The sequence below is a fragment of the Mustela lutreola genome, chromosome 10 (genome assembly GCF_030435805.1).
Source record: "Mustela lutreola isolate mMusLut2 chromosome 10, mMusLut2.pri, whole genome shotgun sequence".
Classification (NCBI taxonomy): Eukaryota; Metazoa; Chordata; class Mammalia; order Carnivora; family Mustelidae; genus Mustela; species Mustela lutreola.
The window spans coordinates 62,599,256-62,620,163 of record NC_081299.1 but is presented as its reverse complement, the minus strand read 5'-3'; the positions used below and the strand labels follow the sequence as shown (position 1 = coordinate 62,620,163).

The 20,908-nt window shown below is 38.3% G+C and overlaps 1 protein-coding gene across 2 annotated transcripts in view; it reads left to right on the top strand.

Moving 5' to 3' along the window:
* SLC44A5 (solute carrier family 44 member 5) overlaps positions 1 to 20,908 on the top strand; it is a 403,850-nt gene that overhangs the window by 312,839 nt on the left and 70,103 nt on the right. For both annotated transcript variants that reach the window (XM_059137458.1, XM_059137460.1), the window contains exon 7: positions 19,435 to 19,519. In XM_059137458.1, the coding sequence (XP_058993441.1) occupies positions 19,435 to 19,519 (85 nt within the window). The remainder of the gene's footprint in view (positions 1 to 19,434; positions 19,520 to 20,908) is intronic.

The following is a 20,908-nucleotide window of genomic DNA, read 5'->3' as shown; positions in this document are numbered from 1 at the left end:
ATCACATTGGGGGTTAGGATTTCAGCATATGAGTTTGTGGCTAGACACAGGCATTCAGTCTGTAACACTGGCCTTAGTTTTCTGGTGGTTTTTTGCATAACTTTAAGTAATATGCTTATTCTTTTGTTCTGTGCTTTATTAATGTTAGAAATATGCATTAAAAAAAGTATTTACTGCCAGCCTGCTATGAAAAATGAAGATTTAACTCAGGATCTTCACCTGATCCCTTCGTCCTCCCTTGTTTGCAGTTAGATTATTACCTTTAGATTTTCATATGGTTGCTTCTGTGACTTTAAATAGTATACTAACACCTCTATTTCTTGTTCCATTAACTTTTGTCAGTGTTTTGATTCCTCTTTATATAAAAGGAGGATATTATCCTGCTACCCTTCTCTCCCTTCCCCTTCCACTTTCTGTATTTATCTTTTACATAATCAAATTTGTTATGATGTTCAGTTCCACAACTTTAACAGGACCTTTCTTGTTCCACTGGTAGGTTGATTTTAGAAGTTGGAAGCAAAAGACTTTGTGCTATAACTCTGTAAACTTTATTCAATACCAGGCCATAACAAAGTCAGATCTTTTGCTTTATTAGTGGCTTAGTATCATCCCACATTTTAGTTTGCTTTAACATAGGATATTAACATTCTTAATTATATTTTGTTTGCCAACAAGTTTTTTTCCTTAAAAATTTTTTAACTGGCCTATAGTTGACTTACACTGTTACCTTTTATGTAATATAATATGTAATTATATGTAAAAATGTTGACATACTGTTTCGGGTGTGCAACGTAGTGATTCAACAACTGTATACATTTCCATACACTCACCATGTTAAGGGTAGTTACCATCTGTCCTCAGAGAAAGTTATTACAGTATTATTGACTCTGTTCCCTATGCTGTGCTTCTCATCCCTGTGACCTATTTATTTTATAACTGGAAGTATATACCTTTTAATCCTCATCTGCCTATTTTGCCTATCTCTCTGCTCCTATCCCTCTGGCAACCACCAGTTTATTCTCTATATTTATGAGTCTGTTGCTCTTTTGTTGTATTCACTTTTGTTGTGTTCACTTGTTTTGCGGCATATAAACATAATGGAATATTAGCCATTAAAAAGGAATGAAATCTTGCCATTTGCAAATAACATGGGTGGAACTAGAAGGTATTATGTGAAGTTTTTAATGAACAACCTTTATCAGGACCACAAGTTTTGCTACCCAATCACCCCATTTTTCAGAGGCCCTTTTTTTTTTTTTTCTGAAGACAACCCTGGAGAACCTCTGTCCTTTTGTTTCACTCAGGACCTGGTAAATTTTAGATCTACTGCATAACTTTAATTTTGGGACCTGTCTACCCCATTAGATTGGATCCTGATTCTAGAGTTGCCAGATTTAGTGAACAAAAACACAGAATGCCCACTAAAATTTTAATTTCAGATAAACAACAGACACTTGTTAAAGTATGTACATGTCCCAGGTATTGTTTCCTGTTTGCGAATTCATATTCCTTGCTGACACCCTTGTTTTGATGGAGAACATTCTCGACATTCCTAGGAAAAGAAAGCACAGGAAGTATATTTCCCGAGTCCCTAGAAATACTTTTCTCTCTTTATAGTTAATTGATGGCCTACTGAAAGATTTGTACTTATTTTATTTTATTTTATTTCTTTCCAGTGTTCCAGCATTCATGGTTTATGCACCACACCCAGTGCTCCATGCAATACCTGCCCTTTAATACCCACGACCAGGCTCACCCTACCCCCCACCTCCCTCCCCTCCAAAATCCTCAGTTTGTTTCTCAGAGTCCACAGTGTCTCATGGTTTGTCTCTGCCTTCAATTTCCCCCAACTCACTTCTCCTTTGAAAGAAAATTTTTGTCAGAGATTTGAAGACATTTTTTTCAGTGTTTTTGAAGTCCAGTATGGCTAATGCCAGTCTGGTTCACATACTTTGTGGTGACATTTTTCCTTTTGGAAAAAACATTTAAAATCATTTCTTTCTCCTTAGTGTTTTGAAATCTCACAATGTGACATAGAACTTTTTCTCTTCTTTTTTTTTTTTTTTAAAGATTTTATTTATTTATTTGACAGAGAGAGATCACAAGTAGGCAGAGAGGCAAGCAGAGAGAGAGGAGGAAGCAGGCACCCTGCTGAGCAGAGAGCCTGATGTGGGGCTCGATCCCAGGACCCTGAGATCATGACCTGAGCCGAAGGCAAGCAGCTTAACCCACTGAGCCACCCAGGCGCCCCGAACTTTTTCTCTTCTTAAGTTCTTTTTTTCAGTCCTGAGTCTGTCAATTCTGGAAAACTAGGATTTTTATTAGCCCTGGAAAATTTTCTTCAGTTATTTCTTTGCTGTTTTCATTCTTTCCATTTTATTGGTTGTCTCTTTGGAATTCTGTTATTCACACCTTGGACTTCCTGGATTAATTTCTTTTCTTTTCTTTTCTTTTCTTTTTTTGTTTCACATTTTTATTTAAATATCAGTTGGTTAACATACAATGTAATGTTAATTTCAGGTGTAGTTTAGTGATTCATCACTTTCTATAATACCCAATGCTGCTCACAACCAGTGCCCATTTAACCCATCCCCCCACCCATCTCCTTTCCAGCAACCCTCATTTTGTTCTCTATAGTTAAGAGTTGGTTTTATGGGTTACCTCTCTTTTTCTCCCTTCTATTTATGTTTTGTTTCTTAAATTCCACATAGGACTGAACTCATACAGTATTTTTCTTTCTCTTACTGATTTATTTCACTTAGCATAATACTCTAGTTTCATCTACTTTGTTTCAAATGGCAAGATTTCATTCTTTTTAATGGCTGAGTAATATTCCTGTGTGTGTATATGTGTGTGTGTGTGTGCGTGTGTGTGTGTGTATGTACACACACCCCAAATATTCTTTATCCATTAATCAGTTGAGGAGCATTTGGGCTCTTTCCACAATTGGACTATTGTTGATAGTGCTGCTATAAACATCGGGATGCATGTATCCCTTCAAATGAGTATTTTTCTATCTTTTGGGTGAATACCTAGTGGTACCATTGCTGGGACATAGACTAGTTCTATTTTTAACTTTCTGAGGAGCCTCCATACTGTTTTCCAGAGTGGCTCCACCAGTGTGCATTCCTACCAACGGTGTAAGAGTGTTTCCCTTTCTCTACATCTTTGCCAACATTTGTTGTTTCCTGTGTTGTTATTTTTAGCCATTTTGACAGGAATGTGGTGATATCTCACTGTAGTTTTATTTTCATTTTTCTGATGAGCAATGATACTGAGCAACTTTTCATGTGCCTGTTGGCCATCTGGAAGTCTTCTTCGGAAAAATGTCTGATCATGTCTTCAGCCCATTTTTTAACTGGATTATTTGTTTTCTGAGTGTTGAGTTTGATAAGTTCTTTTTAGATTTTAGATACCAACAGTTTATCAGATGTGTCATTTGCTAATATCTTCCTCCATTTCATTGATGCCTTATAGTTTTGTTGATTGTTTCCTTTGCTGTGAAGAAGATTTTTATCTTGATGAAGTCCCAATAGTTCATTTTTGCTTCTATTTTCTGTGCCTCCCGTGACAGGTTTAGTAAGAAGCTGCTACAACTGATGTCAAAGAGGTTATCATCAAAGAGGATTTTGCTGGTTTCCTATCTCACATTTAGGTCTTCAATCCATTTTTATTTTTGTGTATGGTGTAGGAAAGTGTCCAGTAAATGGCATTGCTTATGGTTTTCCCTATCCATTCAAAAGAGTCCCCTTTTTTTTTGTAGGGCTGGTGTAGTGGTCATGAGTTCCTTTAATTTTTGTCTGGGAAATTCCTTTTTTCTTTCTATTCTGTCTGATTGCCTTGCTGGATAGAGCATTCTTAGTTGCAGGTTTTTTTCTTCAGTATTTTGAAGAAAAATTTTTGAAGAAATTTCAGCCTCTTCAGGCTTACAAAATTTCTGCTGAAAAATCAGCTGATGGCCTTATGGGATTTCCTTGTATGCACCTGTTTTCTTTTGCTGCTTTTAAAATTCTCTACCACTACTTTTTGCCATTTTAATTACTATATATCTTGGTGAGGACCTTCCTGGATTGATGTTGATGGGAGTTCTCTGGGAGTTTTGAATCTAGATTTCTGTCTCCTTTCCCCAGATTTGAGAAGTTTTCACCTATTATTTCTTCAGATAAATTTTCTAGCTCCCTTTTTTCTCTGTTCTCTTTCTAGGATCTGTATAATGCAAATGTAGATACACTGGATGGTGTCACTGAGGTCCCTAAGTCCTTTTCCATTTTGTATTATCGTTTTCTCTCACCTGTTCAGGTTGATTCCTCTCTATTAGTCTGTCCTCCAGATCATTAATTTTTTTTTCTCCATCTCCTCTAGTCCACTATTTATTCCATTTAGTTTTTTTTTTTTTAATTTTTGTTATTTCTTCATCTCTGGTTTGTTTTTGTTTTCTGTCTCTTTGTTGAGGGTCTCATTGAATTCCTCCACTCTTTTCTCAAGTCCACTGAGTAGTTTTGTGTCCATTATTTTAAATTCTCTATTTAAGAGAAGGTATATATATATTATTTCATTACATTTAGTGCTGTAGCTATAATTTTGTCCTCTTCTTTTATTTGGAATGAGTTCGTCTGTCTCCTTAATTTGTGGAACTCTGTGTCTATTTTTATGTGTTAGGAAAGTCAGCTGTATTTCCTGCTCTTGAAAGTAATGGCCTTATAACGGGGAGGTCCTGCAGTGCCCTGTCCTGGAATGTTCTCCATTTACCAGAACCTGGCACTTTAGGAATGCCTCTGTGTGTTGGGTGTGCCCTGCTGTGGTGGCTGAGCTGTATTTGCCTTTAGTCCAGTTATCTGCAATGGCTCTCTCCTTGTGGGCAGTGTTGTGCCCTGTGTTAGTGGACTAGTCTGCAGCCATCTTGCACTTGAGTTGAGTCAGACTAAATGTTTTCCAGAGATGCTATAGCACCGAACTGTAAGGTTCTCTCCTCTCTGCTGTCCCTTGAGAAGCTTTTGTTGGTGGGAAGGGCCAGTAGTCAGGCCAGATGTCTGCCCATCCTAACTTTGTGGCCAAATTCAGTCTGGTATGTGTGGTTATCACCCCCTTTCACCTGGGCAGGAGTCACTTTGAAGTTGTGCTGGCATCTCTCAGGGCTGCTTGCACATTGCCAGCCTCATGAGAGAACTTTGAATGGTCTCTCCATGGTTATATTGGAGGGGGCAAGTCCACAGGGGAACACAGGGGTGAGGTGCACAGTGTCAGGAAGCTTTGCTCAGGTCTGCTTGGGAATGGCCCTAGAATAAAGGCTTGGCTGTGGAGAGGCATGTCTGCTGGAGACTGCGAGGGCAGGGTACAGTGTTAGCAAGAGAGGATATCAAGTGTTGGCACTATGTTGGTTAGACACAGGTGTCCCTGTGTCTAAGCTGAGGGGCATTGTAAGGGGAGGAATGACACCTGTCCTCTTTTGTTCTTGGTGAAATCCCCCCAAATCCCTGCCCTTCCAGCCTTCACTCCCAGATTAGTAAACAAATCTCCATCCTGTGTATCCCAAGTGTTTTTCAAACTGCTGCTTCTATACTATACCTTAGTGGGACTATTTGTTATGCTATCTTTTTAAGGGTGGGGAGTCCATTTCCTCCTGTCTTCCAGGCTCTCCCAGCTCTTCCAGAGTCCACCCTGATGACTTTTACAGTTCCAGGTATTAAGCCCCAGTGACTGTCAAAACTCACAAAACTCATTCTGTCTGGTTTTCAAAGTCAAATGCTGTGGTGGTTTATCTTCTCCATGCAGATTCTCTATGCCTGGGATACCTGGTTTACTTGCATTGTCCCTCTGGGGACAGTCCTGTGGGTCTGTTTAACTCCTCTCTGTATCTCTGTTCTTCCTACCCCCTTCAGGGTGACCTCTTCTTTACATTTAGCTTTGGGGAATCTGTTCTGCCAATCTTTTGGTCATTTTCTGGATTATTTATACTGATGGGGGTGTTCTCTTGTATCCATGGGATGTGGGGAGCTTAGGGTCTTCTTACTCTTCCATTCTCCTCATTTTTTTCATCTTTAAAGGCTTTATCCTCTATTCCTTTGTAATGTTATAATATTTTTATTTTATGGACAGTCTGCTTGAATTACCTTGAAAATACTGGATTTTCTTTCAAGGTCCATACTATGGACTAAATTATTTTGTTTCATTCAGCATCAGTTTTAGTTTTTTTTTTTTTTTAAATTTAGTCTTTCTCTTTCATATTCTGATTCCTGCTTACATTTCTGATTCTACTTAATTACCCATTATTATTTTTTAAAAAAATAAGTCACCTGTGTGAATTGGTCCCACAGCTATGTTAGTAAGTCAGCTTTCCTGTGAGACCTCTGCCCTGTAGAAGGTAATGAAGCCATGTTTGCTGTTGTATTTCACTGCAGCATGAGCTGATGGGAAGCTGGCTGTCAGGCATGTGCTTGGGAAAATGCCAGAATATGAAGGCATGTAGGCTGGGACACCAAATTCCATAAAAGCCTTTGCTAACCCCAGAAGGTTCATTCCATAATGGAGGCCTCAATTTTGCATGTTTTTCTTGGATGCTGGAATTCTAAGTGCCGAGATACGGGAAAAACAGAGAGATGCTGGTTTGTACTATAGCTCTGTACTTTGGTGATCAGCCACATTTTTCATTTTCAACTCCAAATCCAGCATCTCGTGATTTCTAACAGGGAAGTTGTATTTCACCCTTTCCCTTCCCCTCTGTGGTGCATTCATCACTCAACATACTCTCATATGCTTTCCATCTTCCAGAAATTGTTGAACTCTCATACAGTTGTGAACAGATCCTGTCTTTCCCACTTTCAGCTGGTGTGGTGAGGTTTATTCCTTTTTGTACTTCCATTCTTTTATTTCTGTGAGTCTCAGGAAAGAGGAGAGAAGGCTTAAGTGCATGGTACATCATTTTAAACTAGTAGTTTGCAGTTGATTTTACTTTGTTTTTTCTTGATGGAAATACAGTTTGTTAGTTACTCCCTCATTCACTCTCATGGCATTGCTCAGTTGCAACCACCATCCCCAAGGCTGTACCTGAGAAATATGAGGTTCACTGAAGTTTGTTTTTGTTTTCTAAGATTTATTTTAGAAAAAGAATACATGGGTGGGGGAATTGCAAAGAAAGAGCACAGAACTCAATGTGGGGTTCTGTCCCAGAACCCTGAGATCATGACACTGAACTGAAATCAAGAGTCAGGGGCACCCCATGAGGTTCACTAATGTTTAAAGATATCAGACAGACCAGGGTTGAATGTAGATTTGTACTGGGAATCTAAGGATGTTTCTTTCTTTCTTTCTTTCTTTCTTTTTTTTTTTTTTAAGATTTTATTTATTTAACAGACAGAGATCACAACACAAGTAGGTAGAGAGAGAGGCAGAGAGAGAGGAGGAAGCAGGCTCCCTGCTGAGCAGAGAGCCCGATGCGGGGCTCGATCCCAGGACCCCGGGATCATGACCTGAGCCTAAGGCAGAGGCTTTAACCCACTGAGCCACCCAGGCGCCCCTATAAGGAGGTTTCTAAGATGAAACAACATTTTACTCTGGAGTTATTCTCATTCATTCAGCAACACTTAATAAATACCTAGAATGGGCCAAGTACTAGGATTAGTGTTGGAAAAGTGGGATATAAAGGTGAAAGAGGTATAAACCTTACCCTTGACAATAGCATAATCTGGTGAATAACTTGAGCTTTTGTAGCATTTTGCCATTTGTAAATCAATTTTACCTATAGGGGACTCTTGACTCTTAGTGATTTACCATTCACAGTTTTAATTACTCCCAAGGAACTCCAATAATGCATGACATGCAATAATTTATTCATTTGCATAGATGCAAATTCAAATCACATGTACCACAAGACTGTGTGGATGATAGGGCTGTTTGGTGAAAGAGCAAAGTTGGCTCTTGTGGAATCATGAAGTACCTGTGTGCATACTATGTGTAAGATGATGGCAATATTCTTGAGTCTCTGAACTTGATAGAATTATAAACATGAAATGGGTTTATTTTTCCCCTATCCTTGCCTTGAACAAAGTTCTTTCAAGTCTGTCTTCTTACTTCAAGGTCTCTGGTAGATTCTGTATTTTTTCAGACCCTTTCTGTTGTTAGAGTTTAGTGTCACCCAGTTTAAACTTTGAATCTCTCTTCTTCCAATCCCCCAGCTCAAGTTTGAACTCTGAAAGGGAACTGAGAGAGGAAGAGAGGGCCTGGTCTGCTGTTTCCCTTCTCTTCCCTCTCTTTTGGTTCTGGCTCTTTCATTGTGTTATGAGGGACGGAAGGAGCAGGAGTGTCTGGCCATGGCCCTAGTCCCATGTGGCTGTTGCTACTACAGTTAAGCCATGATTAAATAGACATCAACACCTTCTTTGGAGTAAGCATCTAAAAGTTGGCTCTCTCATGGGGATTCTCTGGGGGAAACTCCTTACTAAATAGTACTTCAATTTGAGAGATCAACTCTAGCTTGTCACCCCCCAAACCCCTTCAGCTCCATCTCTGGTGATGCACCTTCTGTCTCTTGGTGTCAGATGAGGTATCACCAGGGAAGTACAAACCCATTTACTTGATTCTACATCCTTCCGTAAGAGGCTACTTCAGGGCTCCCCTCTTTCTGTGCCATTGGCTTTTCTAACCCTCTGTGGTCTCTTCGGGTTTCATTTCTCACTTCTAAAATGGGCACAAAGTAAGTCGGCCACAGAAGAGATGTACAATTGAAAATGAGATGCTGGTCTGCCCTTCCTATAGGTACCTTCAGTTTTTATGAGAGGTTCTCTCAGAGCTCTCTGCAATTTGGAATTGGGAAAAAATTCACCCATTCTAGGGGAGGAAGAAGGTAGAAATGATGCAAGAATCTAGCCAATATTTATTGTGGAGAGCTTTCTTTATTTTTACATTTGGATCCTACTTGGCAATTCTGAGTCAACAATCTATTATACATTCTGCTGTGTATGCAGTTACATTAATTAATGGGGACTTAACAAATGCTTGAATGTTTAGGGCTGTGTTTCTCAAGGTATGGTTTATAAACCACTAGTATCTAAATCTGGGAAGGAAGTGGAGGGAAGATGGCAGAACAATAGGGCCCTTGTTTCATCTGGTCCCTTGAATTCAGCTAGATATCTATCAAATCATTCTGTATGCCTGAAAACTCAACCTGAGATCTAAGAAAAGAATGGCTGCAATTCTACAAATAGAAAATCGCCACTTTCTGCAAAGAGAAGGATGGAGGTGTGGAGAAGTTAATCTTAACCGTCATATTGGAAGAAAAACTGTAGGGAGAGGGAGCCTCTGTAAACTGACAACTGGAAAGTGATATAGCAGCAGAGCATAAAATCGGAACTTTTGGAAGTCTTCTCAGGTGAGTGACATTTCTGCCTAAAAGGTGTTCAGGCGGTGAAGTGGGGCAGAAAGATAGGTAGGACAGTGTGGTCTCAGGATCCCCAGGGTCACAGAAAGAATGGGGGTGCCTGAGTGCAGCAGAGTTTCCAAGCATTGGAGCAGGAAACCAGCTATCATTAGCAAGCCCCAGAGTGGCCTCTCAACTAGGTGGGAGGCCAGTCCTGGGAGGACTGGTACACTGCAGGAGTCTGTGGGCACTGCAAGAGTCTGTGGAGTTTGATGTACAGAAAAGTGATTACCTGCTTTTCCCTGAGAGTACACTGAAGAGTGGGGGCCACAACCATTCAGCCCAGGGGCTCTGGAGATAGGGTTGCCACCATTTTTTTTTTCCCCCAATCTAAAATGGCATGAAAAGCCTTCAGGGAACAAAAGCCACTTAGAGCAACCCAGAGCAACTTATACTGAGCCCAGCCCCCTGGCAGGGGGTGGTGTAAGTCTGCCCAGGAAAAGACACCTGAGAATCAGCACAGCAGGCTCCTCCCATGGAAGATCAGCAGAAATATCAGGCAAATACAAAGTTTATGGATCACACAGAATGAAAAACTCCTGCAGTAGGGGAAAATATATATAGAATTTGAGGGTTTTTTTCTTATAGTTCCTTAATCTTTTAATTTAAAATTTTCTTTTTCTTTTGTTTTTCTGTTTTTCCCTTCCTTTAATTTCTTTGCAGTGTAAAAGAATTCATTGTTTATGGACCACACCCAGTGCTCCAGCAATACACGCCCTCCATAATACTCACCACCAGGCTCCCCCAACCTCACACCCCCCACCCCTTCAAACCCTCAGATTGTTTTTCAGAGCCCATAGTCTCTCATGGTTCATCTCTGCCTCCAATTTCCCTCAACTCCCTTCTCCTCTCCATCTCCCCATATCCTTCCTATTATTTCTTAATGCTCCACAAATAAGTGAAACCATATGATAATTGACTCTCTCTGCTTAACTTATTTCACTCAGCATAATCTCTTCCAGTCCCATCCATGTTGCTACAAAAGTTGGGTATTCATCCTTTCTGATGGAGGCATAATACTCCGTACTATATATGGACCACATCTTCCTTATCCATTCATCTGTTGAAGGGCATCTTGGTTCTTTCCACAGTTTGGTTACCGCGGCCATTGCTACTATGAACATTGGGGTACAGATGGCCCTTCTTTTCACTAGATCTATATCTTTGGGGTAAATACCCAGTAGTGCAATGGCAGGGTCATAGGGAAGCTCTATTTTTAATTTCTTAAGGAATCTCCACATGGTTCTCCAAAGTGGCTGCACCAACTTGCATTCCCACCAACAGTGTCAGAGGGTTCCCCTTTTTCCACATCCCTTCCAACAGTTGTTGTTTCCTGTCTTGCTAATTTTGGCCATTCTAACTGGGTGTTAAGGTGGTATCTCAATGTGGTTTTGATTCGAATCTCTCTGATGGCTAATGATGATGAACATTTTTTCATGTGCATTAGCCATTTAGATGTCTTCATTGGAGAGGTGTCTGTTCATGTCTTCTGCCCATTGCTTGACATGATTATCTGTTTTGTGTGTGTTGAGTTTGAGAAGTTCTTTATAGATCCTGGATATCAGCCTTTGTCTGTACTGTCATTTGCAAATATCTTCTCCCATTCCATGGATTGCCTCTTTGTTTTTTTGACTGTTTCCTTTGATGTGAAGAAGCTTTTGATCTTGATGAAGTCCCAAAAGTTCATTTTTGCTTTTCTTTCCTTTGCCTTTGGAGACATATCTTGAAAGAAGTGACTGATATCGAAGAGGTTACTACCTATGTTCTCCTCTAGGATTCTGATGGATTCCTGCCTCACTTTGAGGTCTTTTATCCATTTTGAGTTTATCTTTGTGTATGGTGTAAGAGAATGGTCAAGTTTCATTCTTCTACATATAGCTGTCCAATTTTTCCAGCACCATTTATTGAAGAGACTGTCTTTTTTCCACTGTATATTTTTTCCTGTTTTGTCAAAGATTATTTGACCATAGAGTTGAGGGTACATATCTGGGTTCTTTACTCTGTTTCACTGGTCTATGTGTCTGTTTTTATGCCAATACCGTGCTGCCTTGGTGATCACAGCTTTGTAGTAAAGCGAGAAATCAGGCAATGTGATGCTGCCAGTTTTGTTTTTGTTTTTCAAAATTTCCTTAGCAATTTTGGGTCTCTTCTGATTCCATACAAATTTTAGGATTATTTACTCCAGCTCTTTGAAAAATACCAGTGGAATTTTAATCAGAATGGCATTAAAAGTATAGGTTTCTCTAGGCAGTATAGACATTTTAATAGTGTTTATTCTTCTGATCCAAGAGCATAGAATGGTCTTCCATCTTTCTGTGTCTTCTTCAATTTCTTCATGAGTGTTCTGTAGTTTTTTGAGTATAGATACTTTACCTCTTTCAGAGGCATCCTATGGTTCTTGGTGCTATAGTAAATGGAATCATTCTCTAATTTCCCTTTCTATTTTTTCATTGTTAGTATATAAGAAAGCAACTGATTTCTGTACATTGACTTTGTATCCTGCCACGTTACTGAATTGCTGTATGAGTTCTAGTAGTTTGGGGGTGCAGTCTTTTGGGTTTTCCATATAAAGTATCATCTCATCTGTGAAGAGAGAGAGTTTGACTTCTTCATTGCCAATTTGGATACCTTTATTTCTCTTTGCTGTCTGATTGCTGTTGCTAGGACTTCTAATACTATGTTGAACAAGAGTGGTGAGAGGGGGCATCCTTGTCATGTTCCTGATCTCAATGGGAAGGCTGTGAGCTTTTTCCCATTGAGGATGATATTTGCTGTGGGTTTTTCATAGATAGATTTTATGAAGTTGAGGAATGTTCCCTCTATCCCTATACTTTGGAGCGTTTTAATCAGGAACAGATGCTGGATTTTGTCAAATGCTTTTTCTGCATCAACTGCAAGGACCATGTGGTTCTTCTCTCTCCTCTTATTGATTTGTTCTATCACATTGATTGATTTGTGAATGTGCAACCATCCTTGCAACCCAGGGATAAATCCCACCTGGTCATGGTGGATAATCTTTTTAATGTGCTGTTGGATCCTATTAGCTAGGATCTTGTTGAGAATCTTAGCATCCATATTCATCAGGGATATTGGTCTGAAATTCTCCTTTTTGGTAGGGTCTTTGCCTGGTTTGGGGATCAGGGTAATCCTGGCTTCATAAAAAGACTCTGGAAATTTTCCTTCTGCTTCAATTTTTTGAAACACCTTCAGGAGAATAGGTGTTATTTCTTCTATGAAAGTTTGGTGGCATTCCTCAGGGAATCCATCAGGGCCCGGGCTATTGTTTTTTGGAAGGTTTTTGATCACTGCTTCAATCTCATTACTAGATATCAGTCTATTCAGGTTGTCAATTTCTTCCTGGTTCAATTTTGGAAGTTTATAGTTTTCCAGGAATGCATCCATTTCATCTAGGTTGCTTAACTTATTGACATATAACTGTTGATAATAACTTCTGATGATTGTTTCTATCTCCTTGGTGTTGGTTGTGATCTCTCCCTTTTCATTCATAATTTTATTAATTTGGGCCTTCTCTCTTTTCTTTCAGATTAATTTGGCCAATGGTTTATCGATCTTATTGATTCTTTCAAAAAACCAGCTTCTAGTTTCGTTGATGTGTTCTACTGTATTTCTAGCTTCTATCTCATTGATCTCTGCTCTAATCTTAATTATCTTCCTTCTTGTGTGTGGAGTTGGCTTAATTTGTTGTTGATTCTCCAGTTCTTTAAGGTAGAGAGACAGCTGGTGTGTTCTGGAATTTTCATTTTTTTTGAGGGAGGCTTGGATGGCTATGTATTTCCCCCCTAGGACCACCTTTGCTGTATCCCATAGGTTTTGGACCAAAGTTTATTCATTCTCATTGGTTTCCATGAATTGTTTAAGTTCTTCTTTGATTTCCTGGTTGATCCATGCATTCTTAAGCAAGGTGGTATTTAGCTTCCAGGTATTTGAGTTCCTTCCAAACTTTTCCTTGTGGCTGAGCTCCAGTTTCAAAGCCCTGTGATCTGAGAATATGCAGGGAATAATCTCAATCCTTTGGTATTGGTTGAGCCCTGATTTGTGATCCAGTATGTGGTCTATTCTGGAGAAGGTTCCATGTTCTCTTGAGAGGAATGAGTATTCTGTTGTTTTAGGGTGGAATGTTCTGTGTGTACCTATGAGGTCCATCTGGTCCAATGTGTCATTCAATGCTCTTGTTTCTTTATTGATTTTCTGCTTCGATGATCTGTCTATTACTGAGAGTGGTGTGTTAAGATCCCCTACTATTAATGTATTCATATCAATATGGCTCTTTATCTTGTTTAACAGTTGTCTTATGTAGTTGGCTGCTTCCATATTGGGGGCATAAATAATTACAATTGTTAGATCTTCTTGGTGGATAGACCCTTTAAGAATGATGTAGTGTCATTCTGTATCTCTGAATATAGTCTTTAGTTTAAAATCTAATTTACCTGATATGAGAATCGCTACTCCAGCCTTCTTTTGAGGCCCATTGGCATGAAAGACGCTTCTCCATCCCTTCACTTTCAGTCTGGGTGTATCCTTGGGTTTGAAATGGGTCTCTTGTAGACAACATATGGATGGGTCCTGTCATTTTATGCAATCTGAAACCTGTGTCATTTTATGGGCACATTTAGGCCATTCACATTGAGAGTGATTATTGAGAGATACATTTTTATTGACACCTTGTTACCTGTGAAGTCTTTCTTTCTATACATTGCCTCCATATATTTCTGTTCAATGATATTCTTAGAATTTTTCCTCTTTTATAGAACCCCCCTTAATATTTCCTGCAATGTTGGCTTGGTGGTCACATACTCCTTTAAACCTTGCTGGTCTTGAAAGCTGTTTATCTCTTCATCCATTTTGAATGTCAGTCTTACTGGATAAAGTATTCTTGGCTGCATGTTCTTCTCATTTAGTGCCCTGAATACGTCTTGCCAGCCCTTTCTCTGTTTTTCCTTTTCAACTAGCTTCTTTTTTCAACTCCTTATGTCTTTTTTCAATTTTCATTTTTACATATACATTTTATAGATATATTCTTCATTTCTGGCTTCTTTTCACTGTATTCAATTTTGTGCATGTGTGTGTGTATTTCCTTTCTTTCTTTCTTTCTTCCTTTCTTTCTTTCTGTCTTTCTTTACAGTTTTGGGATCAGATGTCTTCTAACAAACAGACAAAAGTGTATCCAGGACCATGGGTAGCACCTTGTTCTACCTGTTTGATTATAGTCTCTACTCCCACCTTTTTTTCTTTTCTTTTTTGGTTTTTAATCTCTTCTGATTTGCCTAGTGTATATTTTACTGGGGTCATGGTTGATATTTTTTTTTATTTCTTTTTGGTTCTCTTGTTCATCTGTTCCTTCTCTAGACAAAATGAGTAGAAGGAAAAATTCTCAGAAAAGAAGAACAAGAAGAAGTAATCACTGTAATAGACTTAATAAATATGGATATTGGTAACATGTCAGAGCTATAATTAAGAACAATGATTATAAGGACACTAGCTGGGCTTTAAAAAAGCACAGAAGACATAAGAGAATCCCTTTCTGGAGAAATAAAAGAATTAAGCCTTAATCAGATTGAAAAGGTTGATGCTGAGATGCAATCAACAATGGAGGCTCTTACTGCTAGGATAAATAAGGCAGAAGAGAATAAGTGATATAGAAGATAAAATTTTGGAGAATAAAGAAACTGAGCAAAATAGAGATAACCAAATACTGGACCATGAGGTCAGGATTCAAGAGATCAGTGATAATATAAAGCAAAACAGGATTAGAATTATTGGTATTCCAGAGGAAGAAGAAACAGAAGGGCAGAAGGTAGGTATCTTTGAGCAAATTATAGCTGAGAACATCTCTAATCTGGGGAAGGATATAGGCATTCACATCAAGGAGGCAAAGAGAATCTCCCTTAAAATCAATAAATATATATCAGCACCCTGACAAATAACAGTGAGGCTTGCAAATTTCAGAGATAAAGAGAAAATCTTGAAAGTAGTTTGAGACAAAAGGTCCTTAACCTACTAGGGTAGAAACATTACACCAGCAAAAAACTTATCCACAGATATTAGGAAGGCTAGAAAGGGCTGAGATGACATGCTCAGGGTACTAAATGAGACAAATATAAAGCCAAGAATACTTTATCCAGCGAGGTTGTCATTCAGAATGGAAGGATAGCTAAAGAGCTTCTAGAACAAACAGAAACTAAAAGAATTTGTGATCGTTAAACCAGCCCTGTAAGAAATATTAGAAGAGACCTTTGAAGTGAAGAGAGAGCCCAGAATTAACATTGACCAGAAAGAAACAGAGGCAATACACAGAATCAGTGATTTTACAGGTAATACAATGGCACTAAATTCATATATTTCAATAGTTACTCTGAATGTAAATGGGCTAAATGCTCCAATCAAAAAACACAGGGTATTAGACTGAATAAAAAAGCAAAACCCATTGATATGCTGTCTGTAGGAGACTCATTTTAGACCTGAAGACCCCTCCAGACTGAAAGAGAGTGGAGAACGATTCATTATGCTAATGGACATCTTTTAAAAGAAAGCTAGGGTTGAAATCCTAATGTCAGACAAACTAGATTTTAAACCAAAGACTGTCGTAAGGGATAAAGAGGGATACTATATCATACTTAAAGTGTCTATCCAACAAGAAGATCTAATAATTATAAATATTTATGTGCCCAACATGTGAGCAGCCAATTCTATCAACCAATTAATAACAAAATTAAACACATTGATAATAATACAATAATAGTAGGGTATTTTAACACCCCACAGATCATCTAAGCAGATTAACAAGGAAACAAGGGCTTTGAATGACACACTGGACCAGATGGACTTCACAGATATATACAGAGCATTCCATCCTAAAGCAACAGAATACACATTCTTTCTGAGGGCACATGGAACATTATCCAGAATAGATCACATACTGGGTTACAAATCAGGTCTCAATAGGTAATGAAAGATTGAGATTATTCCTTGCATATTTTTAAGCCACAGGGCTTTGAAACATGAATTCAATCACAAGAGGAAATTTGGAAGGAACTCAAATACTCGGAGGTTAAAGTACATCCTATCAAAGAATGCATGGATCAACCAGGAAATTAAAGAAGAATTTTAAAAATTCATGGAAACAAATGAAAATTAAAGAACAAACAAACAAACAAAAACAACCCTGTTCAAAATCGCTGGGATACTGTAAAGGTGGTTCAAAGTGAGGAAGTACATAGCAATACAAGTCTTTCTCAAGAAATTAGAAAAGTATGAAATACACAAGCTAACCTTACACCTAAAGAAGCTGGAGAAAGAACAGCAAATAGGGCCTAAATCTAGCCAGAGATGAGAAATAATAAAGATTGGAACAGAAATCAATCAAATTAAAACCAAAGGAGCAGTAGAACAGAAGAACAGTAGAAGCTGGTTTTTTGAAAGAATTAATAAGATTGATAAACCTCTAGCCAGACCTATCAAAAAGAAAAAAAAAAAAAAGCCCAAATTAATAAAATCATGAATGGAAGAGGAGAAATCATGACCAACACCAAGGAAATAGAAATTATAAGAACATATTATGAACAACTATACACCAAAAAACTAGGAAACCTGAAAGAAATGGGTGTGTTTCTAGAGATGTATAAACTACAAAAACTGAACCAGAAAGAAAGAGAAAACATGAGCAGACCCATAACTAGTAAGGAAATTGAAGCAGTAATAAAAAAGTCTCCCAGCAAACAAGAGGCCAGGGCCAGATGGTTTCCCAGGGGAATTCTACCAAGCATTTAAAGAAGACTTAATACCCATTATTCTGAAACTTTTTCAAAAAACAGAAATGGAAAGACAACTTCCAAATTCTATGAGGTCAGTATTACCCTGATCCCAAAACCAAAGACCCCACCAAAAAGAATTACAGACATGTCCCTGATGAACACGGATGCCAAAATATTCACCAAGATATTAGCCCATAGGATCCAACAGTACATTAAAAGGTCCTGGTCACCAAGACCAAGAGAGATTTATTCCTGGGCTGCAAGAGTTGTTCAACATCTGCAAATCAATCAGAGTGGTATGCTACATTAATATTAAGTAATATAGATATTTGTAAATGACAAATAATTGATTTGCAAATCAGTTTTCAAATGACAAATCAGATAAAGGGCTAGTATCCAAGATCTATAAAGAACTTATCAAACTCAACACCAAAAGAACAAATAATCTATCAAGAAATGGGAAGAAGGTTGAACATACATTTCTCCAAAGAAGACCTAAAAATAGCCAACAGACACATGAAAAAATGTTCAACATGATTTGGCATCAGGGAATAACAAATCAAAACCACAATAAGATACTACCTCACACATACTGGGTCACACTCAGAATGGCTAAAATTAAGTCAGGAAACAACAAATGTTGTCAAGGATGTGGAGAAAGGGGAACCCTCTTACATTGTTGGTGGGAATGCATGCTCGTACAGCCACTCTGGAAAACAGTATGGATGTTCCTCAAGAAGTTAAAAATAGATCTGCCTGAGACACAGCAATTGCACTACTAGGTACTTACCCCAGAGATACAAATGTAGTGATCTGAAGGGGCACATGTACCCCAATTTTATAGAAGTCCACAATAGCTGAACTATGGAAAGGGCTGAGAATGTCCATTGACAGATGATTGAATAAAAAAAGATGTGGTGTATACATATACATGCACACACATGTGCGCACACACACACACACACACACTCACAGAGGAATATTACTCAGCCATCAGAAAGGATGAATACCACCATTTACATGATGTGGTTGGAACTGGAGGGTGTTAGGCTGAGTGAAGTAAGTCAGAGAAAAGACAATTATATGGTTTCATTCATATGTGGAATATAAGAAAGAGCATAAAGGATCATAGAGGAAGTGAAGAAAAACTGAATGGGAAGTAATCAAAGGGAGAAAAACTATGAGAGACTCTAAACTATAGGAAACAAACTGAGGGTTGCTGGAGGGAAGGAAGTGAGGGATGGGCTAACTAGGTATTGGGCTTTAGGGAGGGCATGTGTTGTGATGAGTACTGGGTGTTACAACTGATAAATTATTGAACTCTACATCTGAAATTAATGATATATGTTGGCTATTCAAATTTACATAAAAGTAATTAGAAGAATAAATCCACTGGGGAGAATAGGGGGAAAAAATGTGAATTCCAGAATTCTCAAGGGTTGAGGAAGAGTCAGGAATCATGATTTTCAACAAAGATTTCAAATTTTAGAAATATATATTGGAGTTGGACAGCCACTTGTCTTGAGTTCACTACATATTCTCTTATGTCCTTCCAACACAACTGTGAAGTTAGTAGGGCTGATATTATCCCCCATTGTACAGATGAAATTGAGATTCAAAAGAGAATCATGGATTGCTAAATGGCAGATTACTACTCCACTCAATGCTAGTGATAGTGAATATCACCCTGCCTCATTATTATGCTACTGCCCACAATTTCAAACAGAACATCTCACTGAATTTATTTATCTTTTTTTAGTTCACCAAAGTGATACCTTTATTTTGGAAAATCCATAAAGGCACAAAAATTAACTAAACATATTATCCTGCTATTCATATATATTAATTTGTTTCTACATATGTTTTATCTGTTTTTGAAAAACTAAAATCTAATTATACTTTAAAACTTTTTAGTGACCTGCTTCCTAAAATTAATGTATTGTGAATTTACCCATCTGTTAAACATTTTTTCAATATTATTTTCAATGGTAATATAGTCTTCCTTGTGGACATAAAATTCTGTAGCTAATCTACTGTTGATGGACAATTTCATTATTTCAATTTTTTATTATTACAAAAAGTTTTGAATGTTAGGCAGCTTAAAGGGGAGTTATGGACTATATTGTAGCTATTTGGGGAAGATGAAGCCAAGTTTTAAAGGTCATTATATTAAAGGTGTACAGGGTCTGAAATGATATAGACTATTTCCACCATCACTAAAAAGATTATTCTATGCTGTTTTCTTAACAGGAACAAGACCATTTTGTTTTACTTTAACTTGTTCAGCTGTACCAGTCCTTCCGTGGTGGTAAACCTACAGTGCCCTACTACACAGGTAAGGCAGAAAATGTGTTTCAATTTTGAACATTCTTGGATAAAAGAATAAGCAATTCCATTTGAATCCTGAGTGTGTATAGTTAATGATAAATTTATGGAAGATAGGAAGACATAAGTATGAGCACATGTTTGTTTATATACCATCAAAATAAGGCAGGATTAATTATTGTAGTATCACTAAAGATTTTCTTTGACCACCTAATTTTATAAAATGAACAAACTGCTGTCCTGAGAAGTGGCATTTTTTTCTCAAGGTCAGTATTAGGAAGAGCAAAGCTAGCTAGTATAATGAATAAACTTGAGTTTCTTAAGTGTCTTAACACAATAAAGCTTATTTCTGGTCATGTTACAGTATAAGGCTGGTGTTTGTGGTCAGTAGGCAGCTCTTCTCCAAGCTCCTTTCACCTGGTCGCTCTGCCTTAAGACCTTATCATCTGTATCTACCTGCCAGAAGGAAACATAAGACAAATAAGCATCCCTGCTGCTTTTTAATTTTTTATTTTTTTTATTAACATATAATGTATTATTAGCCCCAGGGGTACAGGTCTGTGAATTGCCAGGTTTACACACATCACCGTACTCACCATAGCACATACCTTCCCCAGTGTCCATAACCCAACCACCCTCTCCCTGCTTCCCTCCCCCCAGCAACCCTCAGTTTGTTTTGTGAGATTAAGAGTCTCTTATGGTCAGTCTCCCTCCCAATCCCATCTTATTTCATTTATTCCCTTCCTACCCTCCAAACCCCCAACACTGCCTCTCAACTTCCTCATATCAGGGAGATCGTATGATAACTGTCTTTCTCTGATTGACTTATTTCATTAAGCATAATACCCTCTAGTTTCCATCCACATTGTCGCAAGTGGCAAGATTTCATTTCCTTTGATGGCTGTGTAGTATTCCATTGTATATATATATACCTCTTCTTTATCTATTCATCTGTTGATGGACATCTAGGTTCTTTCCATAGTTTGGCTATTGTGGACATTGCTGCTATAAACATTCAGGTACACGTGCCCCTTCAGATCACTACATTTGTATCTTTAGGGTAAATACCCAGTAGTGCAATTGCTGGGTCATAAGGTAGCTCTATTTTCAACTTTTTGAGGAACCTCCATGCTGTTTTTCAGAGTGGCTGCACCAACTTGCATTCCCACCAACAGTGTAGGAGGGTTCCCCTTTCTCTGCATCTTTGCCAGCATCTATCATTTCCTGACTTGTTAATTTTAGCCATTATGACTGGTGTGAGGTGGTATCTCATTGTGGTTTTGATTTGTATATCACTGATGCCAAGTGATGTGGAGCACTTTTTCATGTGTCTGTTGGCCATCTGGATGTCTTCTTTGCAGAAATGTCTGTTCATGTCCTCTGCCCATTCCTTGATTGG